This window comes from Oncorhynchus keta, chromosome 23 (assembly GCF_023373465.1).
Source record: "Oncorhynchus keta strain PuntledgeMale-10-30-2019 chromosome 23, Oket_V2, whole genome shotgun sequence".
NCBI classification, from domain to species: domain Eukaryota; kingdom Metazoa; phylum Chordata; class Actinopteri; order Salmoniformes; family Salmonidae; genus Oncorhynchus; species Oncorhynchus keta.
In genome coordinates, this window is record NC_068443.1 from 38,909,935 (window position 1) to 38,927,857 (window position 17,923).

General features: G+C 42.2%; 1 protein-coding gene across 1 annotated transcript; it reads left to right on the forward strand.

Annotated features, from left to right (window-relative positions):
* The first annotated feature begins 6,522 nt into the window (after positions 1-6,522).
* On the forward strand, positions 6,523-17,602 carry LOC127911052 (MAGUK p55 subfamily member 7-like). The gene is made up of 4 exons (XM_052477187.1): positions 6,523-6,649; positions 7,340-7,417; positions 15,404-15,484; positions 17,392-17,602. Exons 1-4 carry the CDS (start codon positions 6,545-6,547, stop codon positions 17,545-17,547), a joined length of 420 nt encoding a protein of 139 aa, XP_052333147.1. The 5' UTR covers positions 6,523-6,544; the 3' UTR covers positions 17,548-17,602.
* The last annotated feature ends 321 nt before the right edge of the window (positions 17,603-17,923 follow it).

Below are 17,923 nucleotides of genomic sequence, written 5' to 3' on the forward strand. Positions count from 1 at the left end.
GATAGTTTGTTGAATTTCACAGCACTAGGCTGAGACAAAAGCCTAAATAGACGGTGGCCCTTCTGGGCCAGTAAGAACACTTCCCATATTTTGCATGGATTGACCCTGATCTGGATAGCCTACCAATCAGGACCAATGCTGTTTTTATGTATCGCTGTCTGTCTAGTATGTCTGTCTGTTCATCTATATAATGGCAAGGAGACATCAGACCATGCCTTTGTTTGGCCTCTGCTTTCCAATGCCTGATCTGGTCCACTCAGATCCAAATGAACCGACCTCGTGATATAGAACTGATGGAGAAACGTGTAGGGCGAGGGGGACATTTGCACCAAAGTTTATTGAACCTTTACGCTTGCCTGGTAAATTTGGGTCAGAGCTGGTGACAGGTCACATGGACCAATACTGTCTGGATCAGACTGGCTCTTACTGCTTTTACTCTATGTTTGTCTCTTATTTTGTTCACGTGTGGATGTTCAAATGGACCCAACATCTCACGCTTTAGAAGGAGAAACGTCCATGGAGTCATTTTCTCTCTGGTGAGTTACCTAATTTGTACTGTGCTGAGCTTGCTGAATTGCATATTGACACCATCACTATTTACATTATTTACTTTATTTTGATCCAATAGCTGTAGAGGATGGTTTGTAAAAAATAAATAAACAAACTGTTAGGGATGGAAAAGCCATCTGTTCTTTTCATTAAGAATAAATTCAGCACTTTTGGTCACAAACAGTGTGCAGATTTCCTTAAATTCAACACAGTTAATCTGATTTATCAAACACCATTTTTAGTTGTTTCCGTTCTCTTTAAATTATTGAGTCATTTTCCACTCACACAGTACAATATTCATATTTTTATTGTCAACAAAAGTCACAAACTGACTCAGTTGCTTGCTAGTCAACTGCTTAGGAATATAGATCGCAGCCATATACTTGCTTTCACGTATCCCACAGATGCATTTGCTTGATCGGTTTCAATGTACTGAATGTACATTGTACATCTGTGTACATCAATCAATGATGTCACATGAAGGACAGAAAAGCTATGATTCTGTGGTGAGAGAGCATATACTTGTATAATTGGTTGGGAGAACTTACACTTCAATAACATGGCACTAGGTGGAGTGTAGAAAGAATGTGGACTAATGAAAGATTTGGTTTCAATGAGAGTCACAGATCTATAACTCACATTTCTATCTGAAATCAGTCAGGTCTTACACTGAACTACATAATAGATCTTCGAAAAAGGACATGTCAAATCTGCTAAATTGCAAACATTTGACCTATCTTATCCACTTGGTGGCAGTAATACCATATAACAGAACATGTTTTCGGACCATAGTGGTTTTCTTTTCTTTTTCTACTCCATTAAAGGCCCAATGCAGCCATTTAAAAAAAAATCTCAATATCAAATAATTTCTGGGCACCTTACTGTGATTGGTTTCAATCAAAAAAGTTTGAATTAAAAAATAAACAAAATAGCTTCTTAGCACGAGCAATTTCTCAAACAATAATTTTGTTAGGACTGTCTGGGAGTGGTCTGAGTGGGGAGGGGAAACTGAAAACTAGCTGGTTTGGAGCTGTCTTTTTTATTGGTCCATTAGCTAATTTACTGCCTGGTGATGTCATAAGTCAGGCCACAACTCCTTCCCACCAAAACAGACTGAAATTTCAGGCGGTCTTTTCAAACAGCACTTACACCAAAAGGGCATTATCGTCAATTTCACAGTATTATTTCAACCTCATAGTGTGGAAATATATATGAAATACAGGAAATAACGTTTTTGACTGCACTGGGCCTTTAAGATTGTTGGACACTAGAATGAAATACTGAGAACAAGACATACAGAACTGTTTCAGTGTATGCTCCAGTAATTTTAGTCTCTTATACTAGGTGAGATCATAATTCTGTTGTCCTTTGTTTAGGATGTCGTGCCAGCCACTGCAACAGTCCAAGTTGGCAAACCAGTACATATTTAATACGTTTGTGAGGCAGCCAATTGATCATTTAAAAAAAGGGCCTGCCTTGATAGAGAATGAATGGATGAGTGAATACAGGCCAATCTCATTACAGTATGCAGATATATACATTCTCACATTGCAGTGCTATTTTCCAATTATGGAAAAGTTATAGAATAATTTTTTTAAATTCTACCTGGAACTTGCAAATAATAAATATGGCAGAAAATACACTTACAAGATTCATAGAAGATTCTTGTAATACCTGACTTGGGTGGTTACCATTTAGACATAACAGAAATGTTGAATGTGCCTTCTAACGTCTCACATACATGAGACATACAAATTTCAAGCACTTGGATCATAGTAATAGCAAGCTGTTGCATGTATTTTATGAAAAACATACAAGAGCCATGTAAGCTAAGCCATCTTAGGCAGAGGTGGCTCCAGGCACATGCGACATACGCCATTTATTTTAGGAATTCAGTCGGGGCCTCAACTCACTGTTGAGAGTTAGAATAGTAGAATACACAGTGTGCATGTCAAAATACTGGGCTTGGTTAAAACCCTGGATGGGAGATCAAAGGCATAGCTGTAGATAAATCAACTGTCCAGTAGGAGGAGCTGCCCAGCCTTAACCATGGAAACTCATACCTAAAAATCTAAATGTATATGCAAATAATTAATTTCTCTTCGAGATGTTGTCATGTTTCTCTTCATGTGTTGATTTATAAAAAACAATGTGAAACATATAAGGAATGCATTCCCAGAACATACTCAGTACATCAACTTTTCTTATAATATAGCCTTTTGGTGCCCTATGCGAGATTTGGTTGGGGGGGCACCCACCTTGTGACAAAACATTTTTGTGGCTGCCCTCTTGATGGTGGAGAGAAACATTTTAAGGTTAATATCCTGCAATTCCACACATTTCTCCATGGGGCGGAGTGAACATTTAGCAATATTATAACAAATTTCATGCAATTATACTAATTTTCCATGGGGCAGAGATAATGTTTTGCACTTTTAAAGCAAAACCTGTTTTGATTTTTGAGGGTAGATCAGCTTTAATATTGCAGATAGATTGTAGCTTCCATCAAAGTAATTGTCTGCATCATTTCTAATCCCCCATATACAGTATATTTTTTGTAAATATATGTCAGATAACAACACAAAACATTGTTACCTGACATGGCTAATTGAGTGACTGTGACAACAGAGAGAAACAGCTGATGAACAACCAAATTTCGCTGGTGTATTCTACTATTCCTACTCTCAATAGTAAGTTGTGAGTCCCCCCACCTTCTTATAATATTCATAAATTACCCATTTAATTAATATATTTTGTCTCAAATATGTCATATCATATCTTTGTAGGAATTGCACCACAATCATTCAATTGTGTATGTCATATAAGGTATACCTTTACATTTAAACACGTATACAGTTTACGTACTGAAAATGGCAGATTTGGGCACTAATAAGCTCCTATGTTGTGGCTGTACTGTATACTGTACATGACGTCAGAGCCCTGGCTCTGCGCTTCACAGCACTGTGTGGGTTTTGACTGACAGCTGATCTGAACTTGAGAACTGAGCGACAAGAAGTTGCCCTGATCCCTCCCGGTAAATAAGGCAACTTTTGCAAATGTTTTGTTGTCTGAGTGAGGAAAATGCTGTAAATTAAGATGGCTCAATATATTTTGAAAGATAATATGCGGAGGATTATAATAAATACCGCTTGGATGTCATAAAAGAAAGCCAAACACCCATGAGTCCAAATGTGCTCTTCACATTTCCAAATCATAAAACTTGTGTCATATACAGTGTCAACATTTCTGACACTATGTTTGATGTACAGTTACAAGATTACATGTTGTCATACAGGTTGTTCTGAACAGAATGAGCATATGTTTGTTTATTGTGTCGAAAATTTGCTGCAGCACACACACTTGAATGCACTCATGACTCCTTTCTATGCGAACCCCAATTACGATCTGTTTCTCTGAATTGCCTTGTGAAAGCCTAACACTGTAATGTCGCATTTTGCAGAGATCTGTGGCCACTTGGAGACACCAGTTAGTCCTCTTACTCAAACCCTTGTAAATATATATATATATGTTTTGACTACCCCTCATTTTCCAGGAATAGTCATCATGTTACTGAATGTATGCAGAGTATATTTTTCAGATTTCGTTATCAACAAATGCGTCAAAGTACAGTAAATATAAAATGCACATAAATCAACAGTGTAATGTTTGGATTCAGGTCTTGTCAGGTGAACTGTTGTATACTGGTCTAATATTTTTTCCCATTGTCTCCAAACCGTTCCCTTTCAATTGCTACCATGGTTGCGCATATGGTTTTCATATTTCTTCAGTAAGAATATATTTAATTTAGCCCTATCCATATACAGTGCATTCGGAAAGAATTCAGACCCCTAGACTTTTGCCACATTTTGTTACATTCCAGCCTTATTAAAAAAAATGTTTTACACACAATATTCTAAATTTACAAAGCGAAAACAGGTTTCTATACATTTTTGCAAATGTAGAAAAATAAGAAAAATACCTTATTCACGTAAGTTTTCAGAGCCTTTGCTATGAGACTCAAAATTGAGCTCAGGTGCATCCTGTTTCCATTGATAATCATTGAGATGTTTCTACAACTTGATTGGAATTCACCTGTGGTAAATTCAATTGATTGGATATAATTTGGAAGGCCTGTCTATATAGGTTCCCACAATTGACAGTGCATGTCAGAGTAAAAACCAAGACATGAGGTCGAAGGAATTGTCCGTAGAGGTTCGAGACAGGATTGTGACAAGGCACAGATCTGGGGAAGGGTACCAAAGAATTTCTGCAGCATTGAAGGTCTCTAAGAACACAGTGGCCTATATAATTCCTAAATAGAAGATGTTTGAAACCACCAAGACCCTTCCTAGAGCTGGCCGCCTGGCCAAACTGAGCATTCGGGGGAGAAGGACCTTGGTCAGAGAGGTTACCAAGAACCCTGTGGTCACTCTGACAGGGCTCTCTAGTTCGTCTGTGGAGATGGGAGAACCTTCCAGAAGGGCAACCATCTCTGCAGCATTCCACCAATCAGGCCTTTATGGTAGAGTGGCCAGCCTGAATACCAAGAGACACATCTGGAGGAGACCTGGCACCATCCCTACAATGAAGCATGGTGGTGGCAGCAAAATGCTGTGAGGATACTTTTCAGCAGCAGGGACTGGGACACTAGTCAGGATCGAAGGAAAGATGAACGGAGCAAAGTACAGAGAGATCCTTGATGGAAAAACCTGCTCCAGAGCATACAGTACATACAGTGGGGTGAAGGTTCATCTTCCAACAGGACAACGACCCTAAGCACACAGCCTAGACAATACAAGTCTCTGAATGTCCTTAAGTGGCCCAGCCAGAGCCCGGACTTGAACCCGAACGAGCATCTCTGGAGAAAGCTGAAAATAGCTGTGCAGCGACGTTCCCCATCAACCTGACAGAGCTTGAGAGGATCTGCAGAGAAGAATGGGAGAAACCCCCCAAATACAGGTGTGCCAAGCTTGTAGTGTGATACCCAGGAAGACTTGAGGCTGTGATCACTGCCAAAGGTGCTTCAACAAAGTACTGAGTAAAGTGTCTGAATACTTATGAAAATGTGATATTTCAGTTTTTTTTTTTTTTATACATTTGCACACATTTTGTGTTTGCTTTCTCATTATGGGGTATTGGGTGTAGCTTGATTAGGGTAAAAAAAATATTACATCAATTTTATAAGAAGGCTGTAACGTAACAATATGTGGAAAAAGTCTGTGTATAGGGATAACACACTTATATATATATATGTGTGTAGCTTATACAGTATGTCTACCTGACATATATTGGAAGACAAGTTTGGGGGAAAAAAATAGGATACAAATTCTTACAAAAGCAACAAAGTGCATTCTTTACAATCTTACAGACTATTAGAATAACAATAACAATATAATCCCAAAACTATTAACATCAGTTTGCCTTTTAAAAATAAAGACATTTTAAAGGCAGTTTTGTACAGCATTTCACTTCATATCAACCCAAATAATTATTATATTGTCCAACTTGGTTATGGTTAAACGATGAAAATAAAACCTAATATAACTCAAACGGAAAGCATTTGCATTTTTGCGCAGTCCTCAATTTTCAATTCAGATGACCTGGCCTCCACAATCACCTGACCTCAACCCATTTCAGATGGTTTGGGATGAGTTGGATCACAGAGTGAAGGAAAAGCAGTCAACAAGTGCTCAGCATATGTGGGAACTCCTTCAAGGCTGTTGAAAAAGCATTCCTCATGAAGCTGGTTGAGAGAATGCCAAGCGTGTGCAAAGCTGGCATCAAGACAAAGGGTGTTTACTTTGAAGAATCTAAAATATTACATATATTTAGATTTGTTTCACTTGTTATTTCATAGTTTTGATGTCTTCACTATTATTCTACAATGTAAAAAATAAAAACCCTTGAATGAGTAGGTGTGTCAACTTTTGGCTGGTACAGTCTGTGTGCACATGTTTTAACTCCTTTCTCCTCTACTTCAGGTGTGTTTGAGCTGATGTCCTTGGTGATCTCTGGGATGAAATCTATAATGGACAGAAATGAGGACTTTACATTTCTTAAAAGCATGATCATGGAAAGGAGATTACATCTACTGGTCAAGGTGAAACTGGCTTTAACTACTGTGATGTGATGGCAATGCTACAGTTCTGTTATAGTAATGATATCTGAGAGTTTATCATGTACAATTACAGTATGTCATAGTGTGTAGCTATGGAAATGTACTGGGTAGTATTCACTAGGAACTAACCGGAAGCAAACGGTCCGAAACAGGGAGGGACTACCTGAACTTTTCAAAATCAAATTTCATTTGTCACATACACATGCAGATTTTATTGCGGGTGTAGCGAAATGTGTTTGTCTCTAATTCCAACAGTGCAGTAATATCTAACAATGCACACAACCTAAAAGTAAAATAATGGAATTAAGTATTATAAAAATGAGGATGAGCAATGTCAGTGGCATAGACTAGAATACAGTATATACATATGAGATGAGTAAAGCGGTATGGAAACATGATTAAAGTGACTAGTGTTCCATTTTTGAAGTGGCCAGTGATTTCAAGTCTATGTATATGGGGCAGCAGCCTCTAAGGTGCAGGGTTACGTAATCGGGTGGAAGCCGCCTAGTGAATGTTCCTGAGTGGCAAAATTATAGTCGCCTTGTTTCCTAATTTTCCCTTGCAGAACTTTTGGCTGTGGTGTGCACTAATGAATACAACAGATGTGCATTACCGGTGATGCACTGTAATAGTAACCCCCAGTGTCATAGCCTGACTTGTTCTCTTTCTCAGATCCATGCGAGGTTGAGGCGGTTTGGATCAAGGAATCCTGTCCCGGTCCGGGATAATGCAAAGAGTCTGGCCTGTAACGTAAGTCTTTCTCTTTGCACTCATCCTTAGGATGGATGGATGGCTGGATATAAATATAGATAAAGGAAGAGATATTTTGCACAAGTGTCCCTACATACAGTGCCTGGCTAAAGTATTCAGACCCCTTGGATTTCTTCACATTTTGTTGTGTTACAAAGTGCGATTTAAAATTGATTTAATTGTCAACTACACAAACTCTGTAATGTCAAATTGTATTTAAGGTTAATAACAAAGGAATTACTAAAACATAGTTGTTGCATACGTATTCAGCTCCTTGAGTCCATACATGTTAGACACCTTTTGGCATCAAATACAGTAAATCTTCTTGGGTAGGTCACCTGGATTGTGCAATATCTGCCAAGATGTTGGGGGATCATGGCTAGACAGAAATGTTCATTTCTTGCCATAGCTTTTCAAGCAGATTTAGTTCAAAACTGTAAATTGGCCACTCAGGAACATTCACTGTCTTCTTGGTAAGCCACTCCAGTGTAGATTTGGCCTTGAGTTGTAAGTTATTGTCCTGCTGAATGGTAAATCCCTCTCCCAATCTCTGGTGTAAAGCAGGTTTTCCTCTAGGATTTTGCCTGTGCTTAGCTCCGTCCCGTTTCTTTTTATCCTGAACCTCGTCGGTATTTGCCGACGTAAAGCATACCCATACCATGATGCAGCCGCCACATGCTTGGAAAAAAGGAGGCAGTTACTCAGTAACGTGTTGTGCTGCATTTTCCCCAAACATAAGGTTCAGCATTCATTTATTTATTCATTAATTTAGCATTTTCTTGCAGTATTACTTTAATGCCTTGTATCATTAAAGATACATGTTTTGGAATATGTTTTTATTCTGTATATTTGTATTTTCACTCTGTCATTGTGGAGTTACGACAATGTTGTTGATCCATCCTCAGTTTTCTCCCAATACAGCCATTGAACTCTGTAGCTGTCTTAAAATCACCAATGGCCTCATAGTAACATCCCTGAGCAGTTTATTTCCTGTCCTGTAGCTCAGTTCAGAACAAAGGGGCTGACACTATATTGTAGTTATGAATTTTGTGGGGGGTTTTTCTGTGTATTGTTCTGGCACTTTGACGTTAGTTTAATTTGAATCTATACAAAACACTGTCTTTTTTTGGTCAACAATCACACTTTGTAATAGTAAAGTGAATATTATTCATGACATCCATGGACTATGCAACCGAGGCAAAGCCTTGTTTTACAGTAATATTATTTTATCTTCTTTATACAGAGCGACATCATGGGACAGTTTTCAGCATTAAGGTGTTAAAATAATTTCACCCTAAGTGTAATGTTTCAGCCTTGAGAACTACCATTAATGTCAACTCTATAAAGTGACACTGAGATTTCCCACTCTCCCATAATCCTCTACTTCACCCCTTCCCTTTAAGTACCTCTCCTTATCTCACTCCCCTACCTCACTGTTCTGTAGTATGTCCAATGTGGGCATCCTTGTGTCTAACATGCAGAGTTCAGTAAACCGGTGGAAAAGATACAGTTGTGGTCAGTGACTCTTCATTTAATTTCACTATAGTTTCCTCTTTCCTTATGCCCTGTCCTTGTTCCACCTCCCAGTCCCCTTACTCAAGGTCCTGTCTGAAAGCCACTCCAGGCCTGGTTTAAATCGTCAATGTCTACTGAAGGGGCCAAACCAAAGAGCTGTTTTTCTTCAAAATGGCTTCTGTTTGCTCACAGCGGAAAGTAATAACCTTCAGGCAGATTTATGGATTCTTTGGTGTGTGTGCGTGCACATTACATCTTGAAGCACATTCTTAGAAAAGGGTTCCAAAACCGGTTCTTCGGTTGTCCCTATAGGACAGGCATTCCCTAACTGGGATACGCACAATGCCTTCAGGGCTATGCCAACTTAAAAATGTGATTCACATTTGGAAAAAATAAATAATTCTTCACATTTTCAAACAGTACATTTATATTTTCTAACTGGCTATACATTTGGGTGAGATTTTTTTTATCCTCGCCTGAACTGCCTCGTTTCACAGCCAAAAATAAAATTAAACCACCTAGTGTTCAGCGAAATAACACAATGTCAAATAATTAACATCCAATCACATTAACCATTACTCTCTCACGGGAAACCTTTACTCATGCACAGACATTTAGAAACGAAACATGACAATTTCAAAAATAAGCCAAAGGAGTTTTTTGAGCGAGAATTAAGATGACTTTCGAGTAGTAAGACATGTATGAAAGCAACCATTACCATTTAATAAGAAGGGGCTAGAAGCGTCTGATATCGTGAGCAACCGAGTGGCTAGGACAGGCAAGCCCCATACTATTGTGGAGGACTTAATTGTTCCTGCGGCTGAGGATATGGCTGGGACAGTACTGGGGGAAAAGGCCCAAAAAACTATACAGACAATGTCTTCATCAAACAACACTGTTTCACGATGCATCAATGACATGGCAGGAGTTGTTTTGAAACAATTACTGCTTCGCATACAAGCAAGTGAATTCTATGCGTTACAGCTGGATGAGTCAACAGCGGCCTGGCACAGCTCCTGGTATATGTCCGTTACGTTTATGGGGGGTCAACTAAGGAAGACATCCTCTGTTGAAAACCACTAGAAACCAGGACATGAAAGGATATTTTTATAGTACGGGACAGCTTTGTGACATCAAATGGACTTTCCTCGTCAAGATGTGTTGGTATCTGTACAGATGGCGCAAAAGCCATGACAGGGAGACATAGTGGAGTGGTAACGCGCGTGCAAGCAGTTGCTCCCGATGCCACTTGGGTACACTGCAGCATCCACCGAGGGGCTCTTGCTGCCAAGGGGATGCCTGACAGCTTGAAAGATGTTTTGGACACAACAGTGAAAATGGTTAACTTTGTTAAAGCAAGGCCCCTGCACTCTCGTATTTTCTGCACTATACGGCAGCAATCATTATGGGCAGCAATCATGTAACGCTTTTACAATGTACAGAAGTGCTGGTTATCAAGGGGCAAAGTATTGACACGTAAAAAAAAAAAAAAAGAAGAAAAAATAATCTAGCTTAGTTTTCTTTACTGACCATTTTCACTTGTCTGACCGCTTGCATGATGAAGAGTTTCTCACAAGACTGGCCTATCTCGTGATGTTTTTTCTCACCTGAATGTTCTGAATCTAGGATTACATGGATTCTCCGCAACTATATTCAATGTGTGGGACAAAATTGAGGCTATGATTAAGACGTTGGTGCTCTTTTCTGTCTGCATTAACAAGGACAACACACAGGTCTTTCCATCATTGTATGATTTTTTTTTTGTTTTTGTGTGGAAATGAACACAAGCTAACGGACATGTCAAGTGATATAGCGAAGCACCTGAGTGAGCTGGGTGCGCAATTACTCAGGTACTTTGCTGAAATGGACGACACAAACATTTGGATTCGTTACCCCTTTCATGCCCTGCCTCCAGTCCACTTGATCCACTGATCATTACATTTACATTTACATTTAAGTCATTTAGCAGACGCTCTTATCCAGAGCGACTTACAAATTGGTGCATTCACCTTATGACATCCAGTGGAACAGCCACTTTACAATAGTGCATCTAAACCTTTTAAGGGGGAGGGGGGGTGAGAAGGATTACTTATCCTATCCTAGGTATTCCTTAAAGAGGTGGGGTTTCAGGTGTCTCCGGAAGGTGGTGATTGACTCCGCTGTCCTGGCGTCGTGAGGGAGTTTGTTCCACCATTGGGGAGCCAGAGCAGCGAACAGTTTTGACTGGGCTGAGAGGGAACTGTACTTCCTCAGTGGTAGGGAGGCGAGCAGGCCAGAGGTGGATGAACGCAGTGCCCTTGTTTGGGTGTAGGGCCTGATCAGAGCCTGGAGGTACTGAGGTGCCGTTCCCCTCACAGCTCCGTAGGCAAGCACCATGGTCTTGTAGCGGATGTGAGCTTCAACTGGAAGCCAGTGGAGAGAGCGGAGGAGCGGGGTGACGTGAGAGAACTTGGGAAGGTTGAACACCAGACGGGCTGCGGCGTTCTGGATGAGTTGTAGGGGTTTAATGGCACAGGCAGGAGTCCAGCCAAAGCGAGTTGCAGTAATCCAGACGGGAGATGACAAGTGCCTGGATTAGGACCTGCGCCGCTTCCTGTGTGAGGCAGGGTCGTACTCTGCGGATGTTGTAGAGCATGAACCTACAGGAACGGGCCACCGCCTTGATGTTAGTTGAGAACGACAGGGTGTTGTCCAGGATCACGCCAAGGTTCTTAGCGCTCTGGGAGGAGGACACAATGGAGTTGTCAACCGTGATGGCGAGATCATGGAACGGGCAGTCCTTCCCCGGGAGGAAGAGCAGCTCCGTCTTGCCGAGGTTCAGCTTGAGGTGGTGAGCCGTCATCCACACAGATATGTCTGCCAGACATGCAGAGATGCGATTCGCCACCTGGTCATCAGAAGGGGGAAAGGAGAAGATTAATTGTGTGTCGTCTGCATAGCAATGATAGGAGAGACCATGTGAGGTTATGACAGAGCCAAGTGACTTGGTGTATAGCGAGAATAGGAGAGGGCCTAGAACAGAGCCCTGGGGACACCAGTGGTGAGAGCGCGTGGTGAGGAGACAGATTCTCGCCACGCCACCTGGTAGGAGCGACCTGTCAGGTAGGACGCAATCCAAGCGTGGGCCGCGCCGGAGATGCCCAACTCGGAGAGGTGGAGAGGAGGATCTGATGGTTCACAGTATCGAAGGCAGCCGATAGGTCTAGAAGGATGAGAGCAGAGGAGAGAGAGTTAGCTTTAGCAGTGCGGAGCGCCTCCGTGATACAGAGAAGAGCAGTCTCAGTTGAATGACTAGTCTTGAAACCTGACTGATTTGGATCAAGAAGGTCATTCTGAGAGAGATAGCGGGAGAGCTGGCCAAGGACGGCACGTTCACGAGTTTTGGAGAGAAAAGAAAGAAGGGATACTGGTCTGTAGTTGTTGACATCGGAGGGATCGAGTGTAGGTTTTTTCAGAAGGGGTGCAACTCTCGCTCTCTTGAAGACGGAAGGGACGTAGCCAGCGGTCAGGGATGAGTTGATGAGCGGGGTGAGGTAAGGGAGAAGGTCTCCGGAAATGGTCTGGAGAAGAGAGGAGGGGATAGGGTCGAGCGGGCAGGTTGTTGGGCGGCCGGCCGTCACAAGACTCGAGATTTCATCTGGAGAGAGAGGGGAGAAAGAGGTCAGAGCACAGGGTAGGGCAGTGTGAGCAGAACCAGCGGTGTCGTTTGACTTAGCAAACGAGGATCGGATGTCGTCGACCTTCTTTTCAAAATGGTTGACGAAGTCATCTGCAGAGAGGGAGGAGGGGGGAGGAGGATTCAGGAGGGAGGAGAAGGTGGCAAAGAGCTTCCTAGGGTTAGAGGCAGATGCTTGGAATTTAGAGTGGTAGAAAGTGGCTTTTGCAGCAGAGACAGAGGAGGAAAATGTAGAGAGGAGGGAGCGAAAGGATGCCAGGTCCGCAGGGAGGCGAGTTTTCCTCCATTTCCGCTCGGCTGCCCGGAGCCCTGTTCTGTGAGCTCGCAATGAGTCGTCGAGCCACGGAGCGGGAGGGGAGGACCGAGCCGGCCTGGAAGATAGGGGACATAGAGAGTCAAAGGATGCAGAAAGGGAGGAGAGGAGGGTTGAGGAGGCAGAATCAGGAGATAGGTTTGAGCAGAGGGAGGGAGATGATAGGATGGAAGAGGAGAGAGTAGCGGGGGAGAGAGAGCGAAGGTTGGGACGGTGCGATACATCCGAGTAGGGGCAGTGTGGGAAGTGTTGGATGAGAGCGAGAGGGAAAAGGATACAAGGTAGTGGTCGGAGACTTGGAGGGAGTTGCAATGAGGTTAGTGGAAGAACAGCATCTAGTAAAGATGAGGTCGAGCGTATTGCCTGCCTTGTGAGTAGGGGGGAAGGTGAGAGGGTGAGGTCAAAAGAGGAAAGGAGTGGAAAGAAGGAGGCAGAGAGGAATGAGTCAAAGGTAGACGTGGGGAGGTTAAAGTCGCCCAGAACTGTGAGAGGTGAGCCGTCCTCAGGAAAGGAGCTTATCAAGACATCAAGCTCATTGATGAACTCTCCGAGGGGACCTGGAGGGCGATAAATGATAAGGATGTTAAGCTTGAAAGGGCTGGTAACTGTGACAGCATGAAATTCAAAGGAGGCGATAGACAGATGGGTAAGGGGAGAAAGAGAGAATGACCACTTGGGAGAGATGAGGATCCCGGTGCCACCACCCCGCTGACCAGAAGCTCTCGGGGTGTGCCGAGAACACGTGGGCGGACGAAGAGAGAGCAGTAGGAGTAGCAGTGTTATCTGTGGTGATCCATGTTTCCGTCAGTGCCAAGAAGTCGAGGGACTGGAGGGAGGCATAGGCTGAGATGAACTCTGCCTTGTTGGCCGCAGATCGGCAGTTCCAGAGGCTACCGGAGACCTGAACTCCACGTGGGTCGGGCGCGCTGGGACCACCAGATTAGGGTGGCCGCGGCCACGCGGTGTGGAGCGCTTGTATGGTCTGTGCAGAGAGGAGATAACAGGGATAGACAGACACATAGTTGAAAGGCTACAGAAGAGGCTACGCTAATGCAAGGAGATTGGAATGACAAGTGGACTACACGTCTCGAATGTTCAGAAAGTTAAGCTTACGTAGCAAGAATCTTATTGACTAAAATGATTAAAATGATACAGTACTGCTGAAGTAGGCTAGCTGGCAGTGGCTGCGTTGTTGACTTTGTAGGCTAGCTGGCAGTGGCTGCGTTGTTGACACTACACTAATCAAGTCGTTCCGTTGAGTGTAATAGTTTCTACAGTGCTGCTATTCGGGGGCCAGCTGGCTAGCTAGCAGTGTTGATTACGTTACGTTGCGTTAAAAGAACGACAATAGCTGGCTAGCTAACCTAGAAAATCGCTCTAGACTACACAATTATCTTTGATACACAGACGGCTATGTAGCTAGCTATGTAGCTAGCTACGATCAAACAAATCAAGAGAGCCTCATTGAAATTGCAACAAGCGGTTCTGTAAAAATGTTATTTAATCAGAAGCCCTGCCAGATTTCTGGATAGGGCTGCGCTCAGAGTTTCTTGTCCTTGAAAAATCGTGCTGTTTAGACACTGATGCCCTTTGCAACCATGTACCTGTGTGAGAGTGGGTTCTCGGCCCTCACTAGCATGACATCTAAGTATAGGCACAGACTGTTTGTGGAAAATGATTTAAGACTGAGGCTCTTTTCAATACAACCTGACATTGTAGAGTTATGTGCATCCTTTCAAGCACACCCTTATCATTAACCTGTGGTGAGTTATTCACAATTTTTCATGAACAAATAAGCGTTTATATGTACAATGGCTGAATAACGAGCAAAATTATTGATATTATTATTATTTGTGTCTTGGTCCTATAAGAGCTCTTTGTCATAACCCGGCTCGTGGGAAGTGACAAACTCACACTCATTCTTATGTTTAATAAATGTATCATATAGCAGGCTTACAATGAGGACAATGATGGCAAAAAACAACATTTGAGAGTGTGCTGACCCTGGTGCTAGAGGGGGTACGCAGCTGGAGGTTGAATGTTTGAAGGGGTACGGGACTATAAAAAGTTTAGGAACCACTGCTATAGGAGAACCCTTTTTGGTTCCAGGTAGAACCCTCTGTGTAAAGGGTTCAACATGGAACTCAAAAGGGTTCTACTTGGAACCAAAAAGGGTTCTTCAAAGGGTTATCCTATGGGGACAGTCGAAGAACCCTTTTAGGTTCTAGATACCCCCCCCCCCCCCCCGGAGGCTGTTCTTATCTGCCTTGGATGCATCTATGGGGAAACATTGCAACTGTCTTGAAGCAATAAGTTACAACGGTATCCCCCTAGACATCTAACCACAAGCATTTCGCTACACTCGCATTAACATCTGCTAACCATGTGTATGTGACAAATAAAATTTGATTTGATTTGACAACACGCCATCCTCATTGTTATATCAGAGGCTGCATACTGTGTGTGTGTCTGTGTGTCATAGTTGGCTGAGGAGCTGTGGACTCAAGTGGCTAGTGCTGAATGTTCAGAGTTGATCAGCCTGCTCTCCAACCCGCACATCAAGGTGAGTCTCCCATAAAGGATATGAAAGTAAATAAACACACGCCTCATTCCGTTTCTTTTAGAGACACACATTAAGGCCAGGCACCACACCCTAATAAGGTATTTTTTTCCCACCTTAATCATTTCAAAATCAACTTTTACCAGAATGTGGACACAAATATAATAATTTTGGGTATTGCAATTCTTCTGAAATGTTGTATTTGGTGATATCTGTATATACGGTATTTGCACATTACGGAAATACCTTTTTCTGGACACTAGATGAAGTCAGCCTAAATTTGTGTTTCATGTTGTCAAGACATGTTCATTTTTGTCATTACAACTGCAGCCAGTCTGCATCGGGCAGAGAAAGAAACTGAGCGAATAAAGGGGCCATCTAGGATTGATGCAGCGATTTTTGGACTTAATTATATATACCAATTGATTCTTGAAAAATAACAACCTGTTTGAATCCCATATTGCCCTTTTTTTGCATGTGCTTCTATTCAATCCTATTGACAGTATCTCAGAAGCACTAATATTTTGGAACTGTTCAGTCTAATTAAAAAGCAGAGTGCCTGGTTTTCCAGGGCTGCAGTGGAGCTCCTTTATTAACGAGGGATTGTTGGCAGCCCAGGAATGCGTCCCAAATAGCACCCTACTCCCTATGGGCCCTGATCAAAAGTAGTGCACTATATAGGGTAAAAGGTGTCATTTGGGACAACCCAGGATTTCACTGCAGATTTATTTGGATAGCTTTAACGACCTGTTTGTTCCTGGCTCTCACTTGGTGGCTCACACGTATGCTTGTTACTGTTAACGTTACTGGATGTTGTTTTTATAAAACCTGTTATGAGCTGACCAGTATTGTATTGGCCTTTTTATTTTCATCACTATGGACAGACGTATCGCAAAGAGACAGACAGATATGTGTATTCTTTTCTTCCTACCTGGACCGACCGCCACTAATAGACACAGGGTGCAAAATGATTGACACCCTTGACAAAGATGTGCAAAATGAAAAGTATAAAATAAATCATTCAAATAATTGATGTGTGCTTAGGGTTATTGTCTTACTGGAAGATTCACTTGCGGACAAGTTTCAGCCGTCTGGCAGTAGCAACCAGATTTTTGGCTAAAATGTCTTGGAACTATGTAAAGTTCTAGCCATTGATGCCGCTGACCTGAAACAAGGGCCCCAGGAACAGTGGAAGTGATATAGCCCAATAACATCAAAGATCCATCACCATATTTTACAGTAGGTATGGGGCTCTTTTCTGCTCATATGCATTCTCATTTCCACACAAAATCCACCACTGGTGTGTGTGTGACTAAAGAGCTCTATTTTCATGTCATCCAACAAATGTAAAAGCCTGAAGTTTGCTAAAAGGCATTGGCACTTGGATTATAAAGGGAAAGGTAAAGAGGGATACCTCGTCAGTTGTACAACTGAATGCATTCAACTGAAATGTTTGTTCCGCATTTAACCCAACCCCTTCTGAATCAGAGGGCTGCTTTAATCGAGGGCTGCTTTAATCGACATCCACGTCTTTGGCGCCCAACCGGTGCTTTGGTCAGATGCCATGAAAATAGAGCTCTTCTGCCATGCACACCAGTGGTGGGTTTGACTTCGATATAAGAATGCATTATAGAAAAAGGCTCAGTGCCGTTAACCTCGCATGGTGAGGTATTGAAAACAAGGGTGTCAATCATTTTTTTACTTGTTAAACAAAATCTATTTCTCTGAGCAACTGTATTAGTATAAAATAATATGAATTCACAATTTTTTTAACATACATTATAGCTCAATATTTGACTTTTTTATTTTATACAGTTCTTTTTGCTCATCTTTATCAAGGGTGTCAATAAATTCAGACCTCGCTGTATATGAAAAGCTACTCTTGCTGTTTTCTTACGTCCTCTGTCCAGGGCCTTCTCTCTGTTCACGACATAGTAGCACAGAAAGGTTATGACCCCGAGCTGCCACCCCTACCTGATAACATTGAAGAAGAGGATGAGGACTCTGTGAAGATTATAAGCCTGTTCAAAAGCCAGGAGCCACTGGTGAGTGGATCATGGTCGTAGGGAAGAATCCTTAATTTAAATCTCTAGTTAGGATTGTGCTCATGCAGCCTGAAATCAGTGCCATACGTTGGATATTTGTGCACCTCCATTTAGTATGATGTATAAAAAATGTATTTTACGTTACAAATGAAATAAAAGGATGATGGTCGGGAGTATAATGTGACTGTCTGGCAACACAAAGTTTGTGTTTGAATCTTGTCGGGGACAACTGAATTATTTGACCTAACCGTTTTCTAACCTTCCTTATTCTCCTAACCGATACGTGAATTCTCACTACATTATCTGCTAACATTAGCCACAAATGCTAACAGCTAGCCGGATATATGCTGCACCAGCAAGATAGAATGGCACGGGGGGTGCAGCGGTCGTCTGCATA

What these genes read in the sequence shown, in the direction of transcription:
- LOC127911052 (XM_052477187.1), top strand. Translation starts at nt 6,545, where the DNA reads ATGTCCTTGGTGATCTCTGGGATGAAATCTATAATGGACAGAAATGAG. An exon ending in CAAAGAGTCTGGCCTGTAAC is followed by an intron (nt 7,418 to 15,403) that starts GTAAGTCTTTCT and finishes TGTGTGTCATAG; the next exon opens with TTGGCTGAGGAGCTGTGGAC. An exon ending in TCTCCAACCCGCACATCAAG is followed by an intron (nt 15,485 to 17,391) that starts GTGAGTCTCCCA and finishes TCCTCTGTCCAG; the next exon opens with GGCCTTCTCTCTGTTCACGA.